At 42.6% G+C, this 16,593-nt stretch overlaps 3 protein-coding genes across 4 annotated transcripts; 1 reads left to right on the top strand and 2 right to left on the bottom strand.

The window, feature by feature from the left end:
• Positions 1 to 816: 816 nt before the first annotated feature.
• LOC116187114 (MDIS1-interacting receptor like kinase 2-like) lies at positions 817 to 4,824 on the bottom strand. Its single transcript, XM_031515720.1, has 2 exons — positions 1,476 to 4,824; positions 817 to 1,363 (listed from the first exon to the last, which is right to left on the bottom strand). Exons 1-2 carry the CDS (start codon positions 4,792 to 4,794, stop codon positions 1,020 to 1,022), a joined length of 3,663 nt encoding a protein of 1,220 aa, XP_031371580.1. The 5' UTR covers positions 4,795 to 4,824; the 3' UTR covers positions 817 to 1,019.
• Positions 4,825 to 8,866: 4,042 nt separating this feature from the next.
• Positions 8,867 to 11,025, bottom strand: LOC116192424. 2 transcript variants are annotated; one of them, XR_004154070.1, is made up of 4 exons: positions 10,739 to 11,024; positions 10,361 to 10,449; positions 9,227 to 10,276; positions 8,867 to 9,132 (listed from the first exon to the last, which is right to left on the bottom strand). XR_004154070.1 is itself a non-coding variant. In XM_031520974.1 (3 exons), the coding sequence occupies exons 1-3, from the start codon at positions 10,814 to 10,816 to the stop codon at positions 9,628 to 9,630; spliced, it is 816 nt and encodes a 271-aa protein (XP_031376834.1). In that variant the 5' UTR covers positions 10,817 to 11,025; the 3' UTR covers positions 9,226 to 9,627. The 2 variants fall into 2 exon arrangements, 1 of the variants encoding a protein (XP_031376834.1); XM_031520974.1 differs by lacking the exon at positions 8,867 to 9,132 and having other exon boundaries at positions 9,226 to 10,276; positions 10,739 to 11,025.
• Positions 11,026 to 12,052: 1,027 nt separating this feature from the next.
• LOC116195062 (protein NRT1/ PTR FAMILY 5.2-like) lies at positions 12,053 to 16,392 on the top strand. The gene is made up of 5 exons (XM_031524033.1): positions 12,053 to 12,317; positions 13,857 to 14,097; positions 14,218 to 14,435; positions 14,582 to 15,153; positions 15,274 to 16,392. The coding sequence occupies exons 2-5, from the start codon at positions 13,860 to 13,862 to the stop codon at positions 16,160 to 16,162; spliced, it is 1,917 nt and encodes a 638-aa protein (XP_031379893.1). The 5' UTR covers positions 12,053 to 12,317; positions 13,857 to 13,859; the 3' UTR covers positions 16,163 to 16,392.
• The last annotated feature ends 201 nt before the right edge of the window (positions 16,393 to 16,593 follow it).

The following is a 16,593-nucleotide window of genomic DNA, read 5'->3' as shown; positions in this document are numbered from 1 at the left end:
ATGTTTTGCGCTGCCGGTCTTTGGTTCCTCCAAGTTTTTTGGCTTGTTCAGTTTCAGTCCCTGGTTTCTCTTCAAAGTTCTGATTTGGCACCTGAAGTTTCTTATGTGCTTCAGATCTGCCTTTAAATGTTTATGCTTCTTCTTCTTCTTCGTTTCTTTTGTTTTTTCATGCATTCATCAACTTCTACCATACTAATTGCTATTATTATCTTATAAAGATTGATTACTGATCTGTTCTCAGATCATACACCAGTTAAGAGTACTTTTGGATCCATGCTGTTTTACGATTGTGTGTAGAAAAATTTCTAGCCTGTTCAAAGGGGAAATGACCGAGCAGTGAGCCACATTCACCCGGAAATTACATAGGAAAAGCACATTTCTTCTCTGTGCTGTCTCAGAACAAATTTCCAGGAAGTTATTCCACATTTTGCCTAAACATAAAAGTATTTTCAGCGGTGTCCTATTGCAATGCATAGAATGATTCTGCATTTTTTCGTCTAAATCATTCAGAACCTTACCCGTGCCCACTGTCCTATAATCCGGCACAGTTCCCGGGAGCAGTAGATATGCCAAGACTTAACATTCAAGGTTCCTCATGAATCTCATACGGTATGAGCACACGATTTCAGCGCGTAGAGCTTTGAATGTTACATGGACTGGTTCATTAAGGCTTCCTAGCATTAAATATCAGTAATTGGGCAAGTCATTGCATTGGACACGCCACAAAATCCAATGTCAACTTTGGACCACCAAAAAAGAACAAGGGATAACGTTATTTGACAACCGAACGAGCATTAAAGAAAGCATCGAAGAATCTTCGGGCAGACAACTCTGAAACTTTCAAAACTTGTGTGCGTAGTTTGTAAGAAATAAGATTATACAATGTCACATATAGCTGTACATATCCACATAACCTGCTTGTTAGGCCAAGAAAATTACGCGAGCGCCTATCAAACTTGTCACTACATAAGGATTTATTAGTAGCATTACAAACAAAGTGCCTTGATTAAGAAATCTACCTATTTCTGAAAGGTAGATAGCTTGTTGATGGTTATGGTGCCCAGTGGCTCCGACAGGCAAGCCTGGGTTCGCGCTGATAGCTCCTGAGCTACGAAGCGCATAGTGGGTCTCGACTCGGGATGCTTCCTTGTGCATGCCAATCCCACTGATATCACGAACGCCACTTCCTCTGCTGACTGCCCTTCCGGAGGTGGGAGGCGCTGGTCTAGCATGTCCAGCAGCAGGCTTGAGCTGTCGGACACCAGAAGATCCCCCGGGTGCTTCCCCATCATAACTTCCAACGCCACCACTCCGAAGCTGTATACATCGCATTTGTCTGTTACCCGCATCGTGACTGCTAATTCTAAATGCCACAATTTGAAAGAAAAATCCTGTCAAGAGACTATTGATGGAATATTTATACAAAATGGAACCATGATTGACGAAATAGAGAATAACGGTTAAAAATGTATTACCTGGAGCCATATAGCCATACGAACCCGCAACTGTGGTCCAGTTGGATGTGTCCGAGTTCAGGAGCCTTGCTGTACCAAAATCAGCAAGACGAGGCTCAAAGTCGGAATCAAGCAGAATGTTGTTCATTGATATGTCCCGATGAACGATTGGTGGAGAGCAGTCATGATGGAGGTATGCGATGGCATGAGCGAGTCCCTGCACGATCCTCACCCTCGTGCCCCAGTCAAGTTCAGCCTCCGCTTTACCTCCGTTCAACACGTTCCTTAGGCTTCCTCTCTCAATGTACTCATAAACTAAGTACACAAACCCTCCCTGGGAGCAGAAGCCGTAGAGTTTGATTATGTTCCGGTGCCGTACCTCTGTCAGCATTCGGATTTCATTCTCAAAGCTCTGGCGGTTGATTGCCGGGATATCAACAGAGTCCCCTATATCAATTCTTTTAACTGCGACAAGCTGTCCTGCAGGCAATTCGGCTCTGTACACTCTCCCGAACCCTCCCTTTCCGATGCAGTGGTCCTCATTAAAGTGCCCAGTCGCCTTCACTATATCATTGAAGGTGAGCCTCCCTTCTCTCCCCCATATCATCGACTCATACTTATCTGAATTAGTCTTGCTGCTTTTGATCTCCTCATCAAGAAGCCTGGACTTGCGCCGGAGTTTTAGAGCCACAATTACTAATGCTGCAAGGACTAAGAAGCTCAAAACTGGAACAAGAACACCGATTAAAATTCTTCTATTGCGCTTGGATCTGCCGCTGGGCGCATTCTCACTACTACACAGAGACAACCCCGTCGCATTCCCGCACAATCCCGCGTTCCCGACAAATGCACTTGCAGGAGCTTCTTGGAACACACTGCCACTAGGGATTACACCTGTCAGGTCATTGTAGGAGAAGTCGATTGACTGTAACCCTTTCATGCCGGAAAAGAGGGGAGGGATTGTTCCTGATAGATCATTGTGCGAAAGATTCAGATTCTCTAGCAACGTAAGCTCGTCCAAGTTTGAAGGGATCGATCCGAAGAGATTGTTGCTACTGAGGTCCAACATGTACTTCAAGTCGAACAATTTTCCAAGCACGGGTGGAATTTCTCCTGATAAATTGTTCTTGCTCAAGTCTAGACTCGTCAAGCGATTACAGTTTCCGAGCTCACTGGGGATGGTCCCAATCAACACATTTCCCGACAAATTGAGATAGCCGAGCTCTGTTAGTTTCCCAAACTCCCTAGGAATCTCACCTGTGAAGTGATTACTGCTCAAGTTCAGGCTGTTCAATCGGGTTAGGTTTCCGAGAACATCGGGAATGCCTCCTGTCAGCTCGTTATTGCCTAAGTTCAGGAGGCCGAGCTGAGAAAGCTGCCCAAGCTCAACAGGGATCTTCCCCGAAATTCTATTCCCGTCCATCCTGAGATCTGTGAGGTTTGAACATTGTCCCCACAGAGGAGAGATTTCCCCGTCAAACTGATTGTCACTGAGATATGCAGCATTGAGTCCGGGATGAACTCCAAACAAGTTGGTGATATTGGCGGTGAATTTATTCTCATCAAGACGGACTCTTGTCAGGTCCGAACAGTTTCTCAGACATTCTGGTAGCGAGCCCGTAAAGCTATTCCTGTTAACGGTGAATTCCTGAAGGACTAAACCGCTGCAGATTTCAGGCGGAAGCTCACCTGAGAAACTGTTGTTGGAGAAGCTGACCACTGTCAACAGAGGGCTGTACTTCCCAAACTCGATTGGCACATTGCCCGTGAGATAGTTCGTGTGCACGGAGAAGACTAGTAAATTGGTGAGATTGGAAATTGTCTCGGGCAGCTCTCCAGAGAGTCGATTAGCGCTCACATCGAAAAAATTCAATGAAGTGAGCTTCTCAATCTGGGGTGGGATCGTTCCATTGAGATTGTTCAAGAAGAGATGCAGGGTTGTGAGCTTAGAATAGTACCACAGGGTTCGGGGGATCGGACCTGAGAGCTTGTTCCTGGAAAGGTCCATAGCAAGCAGATCATTCATGTTCCCAATCCCATCTGGAATCGGGCCGGAGAAGGAGTTGTTGTACAGCAGAAGGTGAGTGAGCTTTGTCAACTGGCCGATCTCAGGTGGGATGCGACCAGAGAAGTTGTTATTCTGCAGCTGCAGAGACACGAGCTCGGTCCAGTTTGCGAAGAAATGCGGCGAGATCTCGCCAGAAAAGAAATTATCAGATGCTCCTAACTTGGACAGTTTGGTGAGACCTGAGAGTGACAGCGGGAGCTCTCCACTGATCGAGTTCTCGGCGAAGGCTAAGTAAGTAAGATTAGAGCAAAATCCAAGCTCGGCAGGAATCGTAGAGTTGAAGGAGTTTTTGTTCAGATGGAGCATTTCCAGCTTCCAGAGTTGGCCCAACGAAGGAGGAATGGGGCCACCGATGAAGTTATTGTTCAGCTCCAGTATCCCAAGGTCGGAGACCGATCCTATGTCACCTGGAACTGAACCGTTGAAGCTGTTGTTCCCCAGGCGGAGCTCTCTGAGCTTGGAGAGCTTGGAGATGTTCGTGATCGGTCCTCCGAACAGGTTTGTCGTGAGATTGAGGTAGAGGAGGTTGCCTAGATTCAAGTACACAGATTCGGGAATTTGTCCCGTCAGCTGGTTGTCCGACAGGTCTAGGTAAGTCAAGTTCCGGCATTCCATGATAAAGCCGGGGAAACCCATGGAGAGAGAATTAAGGTACAGGCTGAGATGCGTCAATAGAGGCATCCCCGAGAACTTGGACCAGTCAGGGGACTCCAAGTAATTCGATCCGAGATCGAGAAACCGTACCTTCTGGAGAGTGCTCACTTGATAGGGAACGCTCCCGTTGAGGCTGTTGTTGGAGAGGCTGAGGTAGTTAAGCTGCTGCAACTTTCCTATCTCCGGTGGAATCTCGCCTTCGAACAAATTGCTGCCCATGTCCAGGAACACGAGCTTGGTCGAGTCGCCGATGCCCGATGGGACCAACCCCTCGAGGCTGTTGTTGCTCATGTCAAGGCGGGTGAGGTTCGGGAGGGCGGCGAAGTTCAGAGAATCGATTGTTCCCCCGAGGGACAAGCCCGAGAGATTCAACTCCGACACCGACAAGCCAACGTTGCAGGCAATGCCGGTCCAGTTGCAGAGGCGGGGGACGTTGGTAGCAGTCCATGAAGCAAGGGGAGAAGGAGAAGGGAGAGTTAAGGTGCTCTTCCATTGGAGGAGAGCTTGAGCTTCGGTTGTCTGAGAGGAAGCCTTCAGTGGAAGAAGAAGAAGGAGAAGAAAGCAGAGGAGGTGAAGCAGCGGAAGATGAAGATGAGGGTGCAGTTGAATTTTTGTCATCTCTCTTGAAATGTTGACTGCATCAGTTTTTGTGAGCTGTCTATCTTTATAGATGAAGGAAATTTATTTTTATTTAATATCTTTTGTTCTCTATTTATTTCCAATTTTCTTTTACCTATAAAATTGAGGTCCCGCCTTGTTTAGGCGAGAGAGATAAAATAAGATTTTTAATCAAAATAATAGGCAAGAGAAATAAAATAAGAGTTTTAATGAAAATAATGTATAATGCTGTGACACGTGCGCTCGTAAGGTCTTTAAGAAGTTTCAAATTGAATACTCACGTGAGACTACTTGTGTCCCTTTATTAAATATTTAGGATTTTTATTTTTTAATGATATTTTATTAAATATGAGTATTAAGATTATTTTTAGCCTTTTTTTTTTGAGGATTTAACGTTTTTGATAAAAATAATTCTTCCCTCCCACTCTGTCAAGATGTTATTTCATTACATGATATGAGAAAACAACGATGAAATAAATTTACAAGCGCGTGGATTAGTAGAGTTATCAATTTGACGCGAATAGCTAGTTTTGAATTAGATCCATCATGAGGAAAGGTAGCATGTCCTCATCTTTCATAACATTCTTCTGCTTTGTTATTCATCAGGCATCATTTACATGTGCATCCATTAAACTAATGGGAAAGGCCTTGGAAATGATTAAAGTTGCCTTAATTGGACCTCAAAATTTGCAGTCAAACCACAATTGGGCCCTCGAACTTTCAAGGGAGACAAGCCAATGCTTGTCATACTTCAGTCTAGAAAAAAAAAAAAAAAAAAAAAAAAAAAAATGAGTTCCGAGGACCGGAGCAGTCCACATCGAGAGTTCCGGGGCATGAAGTTTTCTAAGCACGTGAACCACAAGATAATTAAATACCTACTGGAGTGATTGATGCATGGAACACTCATCGATGAACCGTGTTTATATATTTTCCTTAAAAAAAACACACAAATAAGACCATCTATGAGGTCAGAGTAAGGATGCTACAGAGTTCTTATTACTACACAAATATGGTCATTGTTTCTAGATGTTATTTCGATCAAGTGATTTGTGTCTTTGTCTTTTTTTTTGTTTTTTCCTCAACGAGGATTTGATGTGATTTGTTAAGGATAACAGCACTTAGCAGAAATTATGATAGGATCTTTAGACTAATGCGACAACGAGTTTTTTTTGTAAATTATTAATGTTGTTGGCGAATCAATACCATGCTTACTTTATGTCGAAGCCGGGGAGCCCTTCTTTGTGGCTTGCATTTGCATAATTTAATAAGAACAAGTGCGAAAATTCATTATGGAAAATTAATTAATTAATTAATTAATTAGGCAAATAATTCAGCAAAAATATTCAAAATATGTTGCGGGTGTGATAGTTTTTCCGGAGATGATATATGATCATGGGATTGATTGACTTTGGAAAAAAATTCCTATTGATATCAAGGAAGAGTAAAAGTAATGTTTGCTCATGTTAATTATATATAGTGCGCATTCTCTTTTATTGCCCATGGATTATGATCGACTTCTTTGCCGAAATCAAGTAAAAGGGATGGTGCATGAACAAGTTAGATCAATATATAAGAGATTGGATGTCTCACGAACTGCTCATCATCATTCCTTTTGATTTTATTGGAAAAATTATTAATAAGAAAAAACAAAGAAATGATCAATATAGATTGATTCAAGCAGTTCGACGTTTGTTCTCTTTAAGTAAAGTCTCAGGTGCGAATCTTGTAAATAGAGAAAATCTATACTGGAAAATCTTCACTCCTTCGTAGACCGATCCGGCTCAAACTGAATTAGTCGAAATCCGTTAGAATTTTCGAATGTCAAGATACACGGATTGGAAAAAAAAAAAAAAAGGAAAAAAAGGAAATGTCACTTCTTGGATGTGAATAGAGAGAAAGGCCAGTCCATTGAAAGGAGTGGGATCCTTGTGCCCACCTTCTGGTTCCTTGTCCATCTCTACCCCTTCCTCGAGGGTGGTCTAATGGAGGAGAACGTGACACCGACAATCGTCGTTGTGTGGTCTATTATGCTTCTCGTTCGATCTTCTCGCTAGTTTGGATTAGGATCAACCATTTCCCAAGCAAAGGTCCACTCCTTAAGGCATGAAACTATTCAGATCATGCACCGATAAAGAGTGCTTAGAGCCATGCTGTTTTACGATTGCGTGTAGAATTTTTTTTTTTTTTTTTTTTACCGGTGCAAGAGGGAAGTGTCCGAGCGACTGACCCACATTCGCCCCAAAACTGCATAGGGAAAGCACAGTTCTTCTATGTGTTGTATCAGAATAAATGTTCGGAAAGTTGGTCCACATTTGGCCTAAACTTAGCATTATCCTTTTGCAGCGCATAGAATGTTTCTTCATTATTCTTCTAGATCATTCATAACCTTAGCCGTCCCCATCGGCATAGGAACCAGGAGAGCGTCCAAGCGGAGCATATACATCAATACGTAACACTCAAGCTGGTTTCCTTACGAGCCTCATACGATACGTGTCGCACGATTTTAGCGCGTACAGCTTTGAATATTACCATGGACTGGTTCATCGAGGCTTCCTAGAATTAGTTATCAGTAGTAGTTGGGCAAGTCTTTTGCATGAAAAGCACCATAAAATCCAAAGTCAACGTTGGACTACCAAAAAAGAACAGGGGATAACGTTATCTTAACAGTCATGTCCTAACATTGATCTCAGTTGGAACCAACCGAACGAGCAATAAAGAATTGAGGCACTTAGCAGAAATTAACATAGGATCTTTAAACTAATGCAGTTAAGGGATTTGTGAATTATTTATGTTGTTGGTAAATCAATGTTATGGTCACTTCATGCCATCGAAGCCGGGGAGCCTTTCTTTGTGGATTGTATTTACATAATTTTTATAAGACCAAGTGCGTAGAATCATTATGGGAAATGAATTAGTTAGGCAAATAATTCAGCAAAAGTAGGATCCATATTGTAAAATGTATTGCGGGTGTGATCATTTTTCCGGAGATTTATACATGATCGCGTTATTCATTGGCTTTGGAAAAATCTTTTTGTCAATATCAAGAAAGAGTAAAAGAAGTTTTTGCTCGTGTTAATTATGACGCGCATTCTCTTTTATTGCCCATCAATTTTGATTAACTTATTTAATAAAATATAATAGAAGGTACGTCACATGAACAATTCATCAGGAACTTACGAAAGTTGGATCAATATGAGATCTGCAATTTAAATGTTATGGATGTCTCATGAACCGTCAGGTGCAGTGGCCGGTCGCACTACCTTTGATTTCGAAAAGAGTTTACTAATACTTTGTTCCTCCAATTTTTCAATTGCCAGCACTTTAACTATTTGAATTTTCAAAATCGAGAATTTGGTCCCTGAATTTTCAAAAACAATAACATAATGGTTCTTTTAGTCTTCTTTTTTTTCGCTAACAGTTTGGTCTCTAAAATGACCATTTTGTTATGGTTTTTGAAAATTCATGGACTAAATTCTCGATTTTAAAAATTCAAGTAGTCTAGCGCTGGCAATTGAAAAATTGAAGGATGAAAGGGTCAGTGCACTCATTTCGAAAACTAATTAATGAGAAAAACGAGGAAAAGTCACTTCTTGAATGTGAATGAAGGGAAAGGCACTTATACGATGATGTCTAATCTAAAGAAATAGGAGTCTATTTGTCCAGGGCGATCTTGGAGGGCCTATTCCAACCCATTAACACAGGAGCAGGCCAGCCCATCAACAATGATCAAATAGCATGAAACGGATCCATCATGCGATATCCATGTTGAATCCGAGGCTGCCGATGGCAGGATCCGAGAGCAGAGTCGGTGAAGAACTCGTTAATGTAGGAGTAGGATGTCTTGCCGCCTCGATATCCCGTGCTGGAGAGATAAGCGAACCAAACATTGCAGTTCCTTCCGGTGACCGTAGGAGTGGTGAAACTATATTTCAGCCGTTGCAAATTCCACCAGTCGGTCTATGTCTTTTGAGTAGTGCAGGGATATATTCAGTTCTTTAGATTGCTCTCAACAGGTTCTGTCGAGTAGGATTCAACATATAGTGATCATAAGATACTTGAACAGAAGGGACGCTATACGTAAAAGCTCATTCATTGTGCAAACCACCAATATCGAAACTTACATCATCCAGCCATGTACTATATCACAACGTAAACGCATTCACATAAAGAATCAACAAAATGGTTTTTTTTTTTTTTCAATCCAACTTTAACCACACACACTCATCAAAGACACTGAAATGCTCACAAGACACAAGCTTGATCAGCAGCAGCACCCTTGTTCAGAGCTCTCTCCAATCTTGTCTCAAAGGGAGTCGAATGCCAATTCACCTTCTTGTCCTGCAATGAATAAATGATCAAATTAATACCCTACTTCCCAAATCCCAAGAGTTTAACCACTTCGATACATGTAGGTATCTGATGCAACAGTTACCTCTTGGTACTTGCTGGTCGTGTTTGGAATCCCTTTGAACGAACAAGCTGAACGAGAAGAGTTGTTCTTGGCTGATCCTCCAGCAGAGTGATTCCAGTAGGTTCCTACCGTCCCAATGATGGGAATCTCGTCCGGGCTTCGACTCGGAGACTTCCTCGGTGAATTTGTGGCTGAGAACTGTCTAAGTTCTTCGACTGTAAGCGCCCCTAAGATCGGTCTATCTTCTTGGCTTCTAAAGGGGGAGTTCGATCCTCGGCATGTACTCTTTGGAGAGGAGCAGATAGATTTGGGGCTCTTCTTATCAATCGGCGTGCTCTCGGATGAAACCAGCCAGTTCGAGAGGCTAGCATCCACGGAAATTTCTCGAGAAGATGACTTATTGGACTCAGCAGGTTTGGATTTCAACTGAATGAACCTCCATTGAAATCCGGTTCGGTTCCGAACGAGATCCTTGACTCTTGATCAAAGCTCAAATCTTCCTTACGGTTGCGATGCTTAGCCGGTGGGTGCCCTTTTGCTTTGGCAGCTTTCCACTGTGTCAAGTTCTCTATCGGTTTCAGGACAGGATGAACAAAGGCACTCCTATCCAGTGCATTCAAATTCAGTCTGTCTGGGTTCTGCACAGGGCCGTTACTCTTGTCCAGGATCCCCTGATTCACCCTTGATCGATCAATTTTATCGTAATCCTCATCGAGACAGTCGAAATCATCTCCATCACCATCGTCATCCAAGTCATCCTCATAATCATCTTCTAGGTCGCTGTCACCACAATCCGAGCCCAAATCTTCATCGTCACTCTCTCTGCAATTCTCGTATCGATTATTTGGGGTATAGGACCCCACGCTCGAGGCGAAGGAAACATCCTCGGAGGAATATTCAGACAAGAGTGGTCGTATCATGCTACTCTCCTCATTTTCCCCTTCCTTACCTACTTCCTCGACCTCAGCTGCAGAGTCCGGTACTTCAACATGCTCAATGGTCTGGACATTCGTATCGAATGTGACTCTCTTCCGAGCAATGGGGCTCGACTTCTCCTTCTCGGGCTTACAGCTGCAACCAAATGACCGAAATTCTGTCATAAACCAGAATTATCCAACCAAAGACCAATACGAGAAATTGAGGTTAGCTACCAACCTGGTCTCAGAAACTAAATTTACAGGCTCCACTGCATTATCTTGGACAGGAACCGGAACAAATTGCGCGGGTTGGACACTCGCAGCCCTCTGCAGTAACGACCGCAAAATCACATAAGTGACTTGGAATCACAAATCTTAACACAGATCAGTGGAATACGATTACAAATGAAAACATCGAAAGTTGCTAAATTCCAGACAGAACTTCTCCCAACACTCCGTGAAATCAATCGCTTTAAAACCCTAAAACCCCTTCCACTCAAATAAATGCTTTCCTCAGTTGACCGACCAATCGTTCCTTTTCTTTGAGCAACAACCAGAAAACTAGCACCAGGCAACAACAAGAACCAGATGAGCTCGAAGAAGAAGGCAAGCTTACCTGGTCGCCGGCCTGAACATGGACTCTGCGCCGCTGCTTCCCCCGTTTCTTACCGAAGCAACCGGGGAAGCACCCCATTGTACACCTTCCGACCTTCTCCTCCTCCTTCTTGCTCCCCTGGGTTGCGATTCTTCCGAATCAGTCAAGCTCCATGACTTCGTGCATAGAGAGAGAGAGAGAGAGAGAGAGAGAGAGAGTGGAGAAGGTGAACTGAGGAGGAGGGGACAAAACGGTCAGGAGATATAAAGGAAAGGAGTCTGCGTTGCAGAGAGGAAAGCACACAGCTTTGTGAATTATGATTTTCCTGTGAGGAAGAAAGACGGAAGGAACCGTTTGGCTGCCCGATTGTCATTTTACTCGAATTATTAAAATTACGAAAGAAAAAAAAAACTCGAAATGTAAAATTTATTATGATTGTTGTCATCGGTATATCGTATTACAAAAATATGGGTGTTAAAATAATTTACTATTTATTTTTACAGAAATATGAGTTGGAGTTGGGATTTATCGTTGTAAGTTGAAAATATAAAGTGTTTCGAACGTGCTAATTTTATTGCTAATATGGGTCACGTTGCATCCAAATCCTCAACAATGTAAATTGGAAAGCCAAAAACTTTCCCGAGAAAGCGTATTGGATTAGCGCAACCAAACACGGCCTTTCTTGAAAGGGGAAGTGACCGTTGGGGGAAGGGGATTGATACAGACAACCTGGCTGGACTGGACCGACCTCAGACTCCGTGTTAATTACGACATTGCCTTTTTCAATTTTTGTTTCTTATATTATAATATGAAATGATATTAATAATAATAGTTCATTAAAATTACAATATCTTGATGTGCTGAGGACCGTTATGTTAGAGCCCACAGCCCCCCGCGGCTCCAAAAAAGGGCCACAAGACAAACATTAAAGTAGGCAAGTTTTATTGTTAAAAATTCCATAGGTTAAAATTATACTCGAATTTACTAAAGTTGCTCTGATCCACAAACTCTTTTATTCATCAAAAAAAATTTTACGAACTCTTTTTATGCGCGAAATCTCGTAATAGGAGCTCAATGTTGCACATATAGTAAGTGTTATAAATTAGTTATTACCATTCTTATATTCATGAAAGCATGCGTCGTGATTCATAATTCACACTCACAGTATGTCTTGCTGCTGAAGGTTCACGACTTCATCGTGTCTCCTTTTCCCATATAAATGACATGACTCCGGTTAGTTAAGTAACATGTTTCGCGACACGGGTTGCATCTGAGGTGAAGAGATATAAATATGACACGGTGATACGTTGCACTCAGTTTAAGGTCTCATCTCTACTAACCATTTTTCGTAACTCCTGTCATCTCAAGCTCGTATGTTGTCTTGTCTGCTCAACCAAAATGCCAAAAATTCATGATCACATCTCTCAATCCTAGTTTGCTCTACAGGATTGCTATGCTTGGGATAAACAATCGGGATGCAGTTCATGAGTTTCTCGGGTGTTCTATTTGAGCGTTCGATGGAAAGATCCTAATTTGCTACCACGTCGAAGTATGACATTATCAATTATCATCTCCACCGAGCTAGTTACGAAAATCTGAGGTAAAATCATCACCAATTTATCATGCTTCTCTATCTTCAAATAGATCATTATATTAGATTTTGAATTGAATTTGTGCAAAATCATTTGAATTCAAAATGCTATTAGTTCCAATTTGCATGTTCAGTCCCGGCCGTTGGTTTCGACCAAAACCTTCTCACCAAAATACTTCCTTCTAACTTTGGGCCTACAGAATTTATGGCCAAGTCCATGCTTGAGCGAGGCTTGGACCTGCTTGAACCATCAGTTTCCATCTTAATGTAAAATTAGGGGGGCGGCCCGCTCGACCATTCGTCTTTAATCCTTAGCAGGATTACCAGGACTAACCCGATCAACCATCGATTTTATATTTCGGATTCAACTCGGAAGCAGTTCGAGGCATTAACTATACTCTCTGTTCATGAATCCCAATGGCAATGGATCTCCTTCCTTAGGACTACGTGGTATGCACGTTTTGCATGTATAATAATAGCGGCACGGTTCTGATTCTGATCGAAAACTTCAGTACTAGCCGGAGGTGATTTTGTCTATCCAGCCACTGGCCTGTATTTATCGGTACATTTATGTATGTCTTTACATTTGTACTCTCTAGTGGGAAAAGCCGATTGAATCTATATGCATTTTATCTTTTGTTCGGTAGGACTCGCATTAGGCCAGTATATAACAAATCCATCAATCAATGCATCTTATGGGGGTTGGAGCAGGACCATATCTAATCCATATATATATATATATATATATATATATACAGATATTAGCTGACCTCCTAGAGATAAATAGGCTAATATGATGAACAAAAGGTATATGTAATCTAAGGGAGATTCGATCCTTGAGCTTTTCAAGGCCCAACTAATTAGCAGAAATTTTCTTGCATATGCATATGACTGCATTAGAGACTGAGAGAGGGATTGACAATGACAAAAACATTGAAATTATCAATTTATATTATATTATATATAGAAAATTTATTCAAGACTGTAATTATTAATTATATTAGATATTATGCATGGAATCTTATATATACTGCCGCCTTACAGATTCTTAGATGAATCGGGTAACCTTTTTGTTCTTTTATTTTCCTGGACGTCGGGTACTGAGGAAAACGACCACCTTAGCACCAAACCTAGTATAGTAGCCAAGGCACAGAGGCCAATTTGATGAGTGATAATGATAATGATAATAATTTAAAAAAAAAAACTACAAAAATGAATGAATTGTTGACACAGCTCAATGTATTATATAAAAAGAAATTATGTCCTTATCCGAACTTGATAGCCATTGTTGTGGAATGCATATGAAATTGTTTTCTTTACGTGGATTTCTAGCTCGATGCTCACGGCCTCTTTCGAGGTGTCAATTTCCATTTTAATTGACTAGCTACAGTCGATGATGAAACTATACGTAAACTTGCCAGAAAATGGAATCAACTAATTGCATATTTTAATATAAATACACATTGAAGCAAGAAAATAAGCAAACATATGTGAGAATGATGTATTGCATTTATTTGGTGTTGTTGATTATTTCTTTACATATAAAAGGCCATGCAAGATGTGAAGTTTCAGGAAGGCCGCCATCCTCCCCCTATATTAAATTTGGAATTGCTCTCAATCTCTCCCACACACACATACGGCCACATGATCATGGGGAAGGCAGATGATCATCAGAAACTGGGCGAAGGAGGAGGAGATGGCTATGCCCAAGATGGCTCTGTCGATCTCAAGGGAAAGCCAGTTCTAAGATCGAAAACCGGTCGATGGAGAGCTTGTTCCTTCATCGTCGGTTAGTACTATTTATATACACGCTCTACAAATGATTTACTATGTTCGAACCGGATGGGTAGATTTTGCACGGTCTCAGTTCACTAATGTTCTGCGAGTCTATGTGTATATATATATACAGGGTACGAAGTGTTCGAGCGGATGGCATACTATGGTATAGCCTCGAATCTAGTAGTGTACCTGACAAAGAAGCTCCATGAGGGCACAGTGACATCATCGAACAATGTCACCAACTGGGCTGGCACCGTTTGGATGACTCCCATCCTTGGTGCTTACATCGCCGACGCCTATCTTGGCCGGTACTGGACTTTCATCATCGCTTCCGCCATATATCTCTTGGTAATTGATCAAATAACTTTTAACACCGAAAGCTCTTGTTTGGATTATGAGCACAGTTCTTAGAGTAGATATGGTGTGATTATGATCAAAATCGAAATTCGTCATAGATCTGATTCGTTGTGTTTGCGTGACTGAACCTTAAACAGGGAATGTCACTGTTAACACTAGCAGTGTCAGTCCCTCAGCTGAGGCCTCCCTCATGTGGGCCGGGAATCAAGGAGGAGGAATGCGACAAGCATGCCTCGTCCCTCCAAATCGGGATCTTCTACTGTGCCCTATACATAATCGCCATGGGGACAGGTGGGACAAAGCCCAACATCTCGACGATGGGTGCCGATCAGTTCGATGACTTTGAGCCCAAGGAAAGGACCCAAAAGCTGTCCTTCTTCAACTGGTGGATGTTCAGCATCTTCTTCGGGGCGTTAGTCTCCAACACTTTTTTGATCTACTTGCAGGACACCATGGGGTTTGCCCTCGGGTACGGGCTCCCGACTCTTGGTCTCGCAGTGTCTATACTGCTTTTTGTCCTAGGGACCCCTTTCTACAGGCACAAGGTGCCTTCTGGAAGCCCTTTAACTCGGATGGCTCAGGTCCTGGTGGCAGCATTGAGGAAGTGGAATGTTGAGGTCCCGAACGAACCAAAGGAGCTCCATGAGCTATCCCTCGAGGACTACTCGAGCTCAGGCACTTTTCGGATAGATCACTCGTCTTCATTAAGGTTATCCTTAATATAATTTATTTCAAGGACCTTTCCGATGGTATCATCCAGTGTTCAGAAAAGGTTCGGAGACTCTTTTCACCGTGTTTCAATTATATATAATCTGTTTTTTGGTTGCAGATTCCTAGACAAGGCTGCTGTGAAGATTGATTCGAGCTCGCCCTGGATTGTGTGCCCAGTTTCACAAGTTGAGCAAACCAAGCAGATGGTCAAGATGCTCCCGGTACTGATCGTGACGTTCATCCCAAGCACAATGGTAGCTCAAGTCAGTACACTCTTCATCAAGCAGGGCGCAACGTTGGACCGGAGCATGGGCCCGCACTTCGAGATCCCTCCCGCCTGCCTCACCGCTTTTGTGACAATCTTCATGTTGATAAGTATCGTTCTGTACGATCGCTACTTTGTCCCATTCATCAGGAAGTACACAGGAAACCCGAGGGGGATCACGCTGCTGCAGAGGATGGGGATCGGCTTTGTGCTGCACATAATCATCATGGTGATAGCTTGCTCGGTTGACAAGAAACGTCTAAGTGTCGCCCACGAGAACAACATTTTCCAAAAGAACCAAACGATACCCCTCACTATCTTCATCCTCCTCCCCCAATTCGCCCTCATGGGTGTCGCCGACACCTTTGTGGAGGTCGCCAAGATCGAATTCTTCTATGATCAAGCGCCAGAAGGGATGAAGAGCCTGGGGACAGCATATTTCACCACCAGCCTCGGAATTGGTAACTTCCTGAGCAGCTTCCTCCTGAAGACAGTAGAGAGAATCACCAAGAACGGGCACCGAGGCTGGATCCTAGACAACCTTAACATATCGCATGTGGACTACTACTATGCGTTCTTAGCAATTCTCAACTCAATCAACTTCCTCTTCTTTCTGCTGGTGGCAAAGTTGTTCAAATACAACGCTGATGTATCCGAGTCCAACAGGGATTTATCATTGGAATCATTCCCTATGAAAGCTTCATCAATGGATGCACCTGAAGAGCAGATCCCGAGCCAGTAAGCTCATCTACAATTTTTATTTTTATTTTCCGCAGACACCTCTGCAGCTCCTATGCCGTCGGAAAAGTGAGTGGTCAGAGCAGACTGATAAATACAACTGAAAATTTGATCAATACCAATCATATATATACATTTGCTTCTTGTGGGCTCTCAGAAACCGACATTAAGGGACGGCTTAGAGCAGAACTGGAAGAAATAAGATTGAAAAACTTAAGAGTAATGGCACAAAAACTACATGCATTTGGAGGTTTCTTCTTTGGTACAATTTTATCACTTCAAAAATTGAGATAATTACAAGGTGCAGCAAACTGCCCTAATCCTAGCCTCCTTCTCTCAAACTGACTAGTGAGATCCACAAAGAGCTGCAGCTCACAAGCCGCAACCAATTCCAAGACTCATGTATGGCTAACGACCTTGGAACCCGAAGACGCA

This window comes from Punica granatum, chromosome 1, assembly GCF_007655135.1.
Source record: "Punica granatum isolate Tunisia-2019 chromosome 1, ASM765513v2, whole genome shotgun sequence".
NCBI lineage: Eukaryota > Viridiplantae > Streptophyta > Magnoliopsida > Myrtales > Lythraceae > Punica > Punica granatum.
The sequence above is the reverse complement of the archived record's forward strand: the minus strand, read 5'-3'. Positions and strand labels throughout refer to the sequence as shown.

Excerpts from the sequence above, each read along its gene's own strand:
- LOC116195062 (XM_031524033.1), top strand. The coding sequence starts at position 13,860 with ATGCAAGATGTGAAGTTTCAGGAAGGCCGCCATCCTCCCCCTATATTA. Across the intron at positions 14,436-14,581 it reads CTTCCGCCATATATCTCTTG|GGAATGTCACTGTTAACACT; the intron begins GTAATTGATCAA and ends AACCTTAAACAG. Across the intron at positions 15,154-15,273 it reads GATCACTCGTCTTCATTAAG|ATTCCTAGACAAGGCTGCTG; the intron begins GTTATCCTTAAT and ends TTTTGGTTGCAG.
- LOC116187114 (XM_031515720.1), bottom strand. The coding sequence starts at position 4,794 with ATGACAAAAATTCAACTGCACCCTCATCTTCATCTTCCGCTGCTTCAC. Across the intron at positions 1,364-1,475 it reads GTATGGCTATATGGCTCCAG|AATTAGCAGTCACGATGCGG; the intron begins GTAATACATTTT and ends TGTGGCATTTAG.
- LOC116192424 (XM_031520974.1), bottom strand. The coding sequence starts at position 10,816 with ATGGGGTGCTTCCCCGGTTGCTTCGGTAAGAAACGGGGGAAGCAGCGG. Across the intron at positions 10,450-10,738 it reads ATGTTCAGGCCGGCGACCAG|AGGGCTGCGAGTGTCCAACC; the intron begins GTAAGCTTGCCT and ends TCGTTACTGCAG. Across the intron at positions 10,277-10,360 it reads AATTTAGTTTCTGAGACCAG|CTGTAAGCCCGAGAAGGAGA; the intron begins GTTGGTAGCTAA and ends ATTTGGTTGCAG.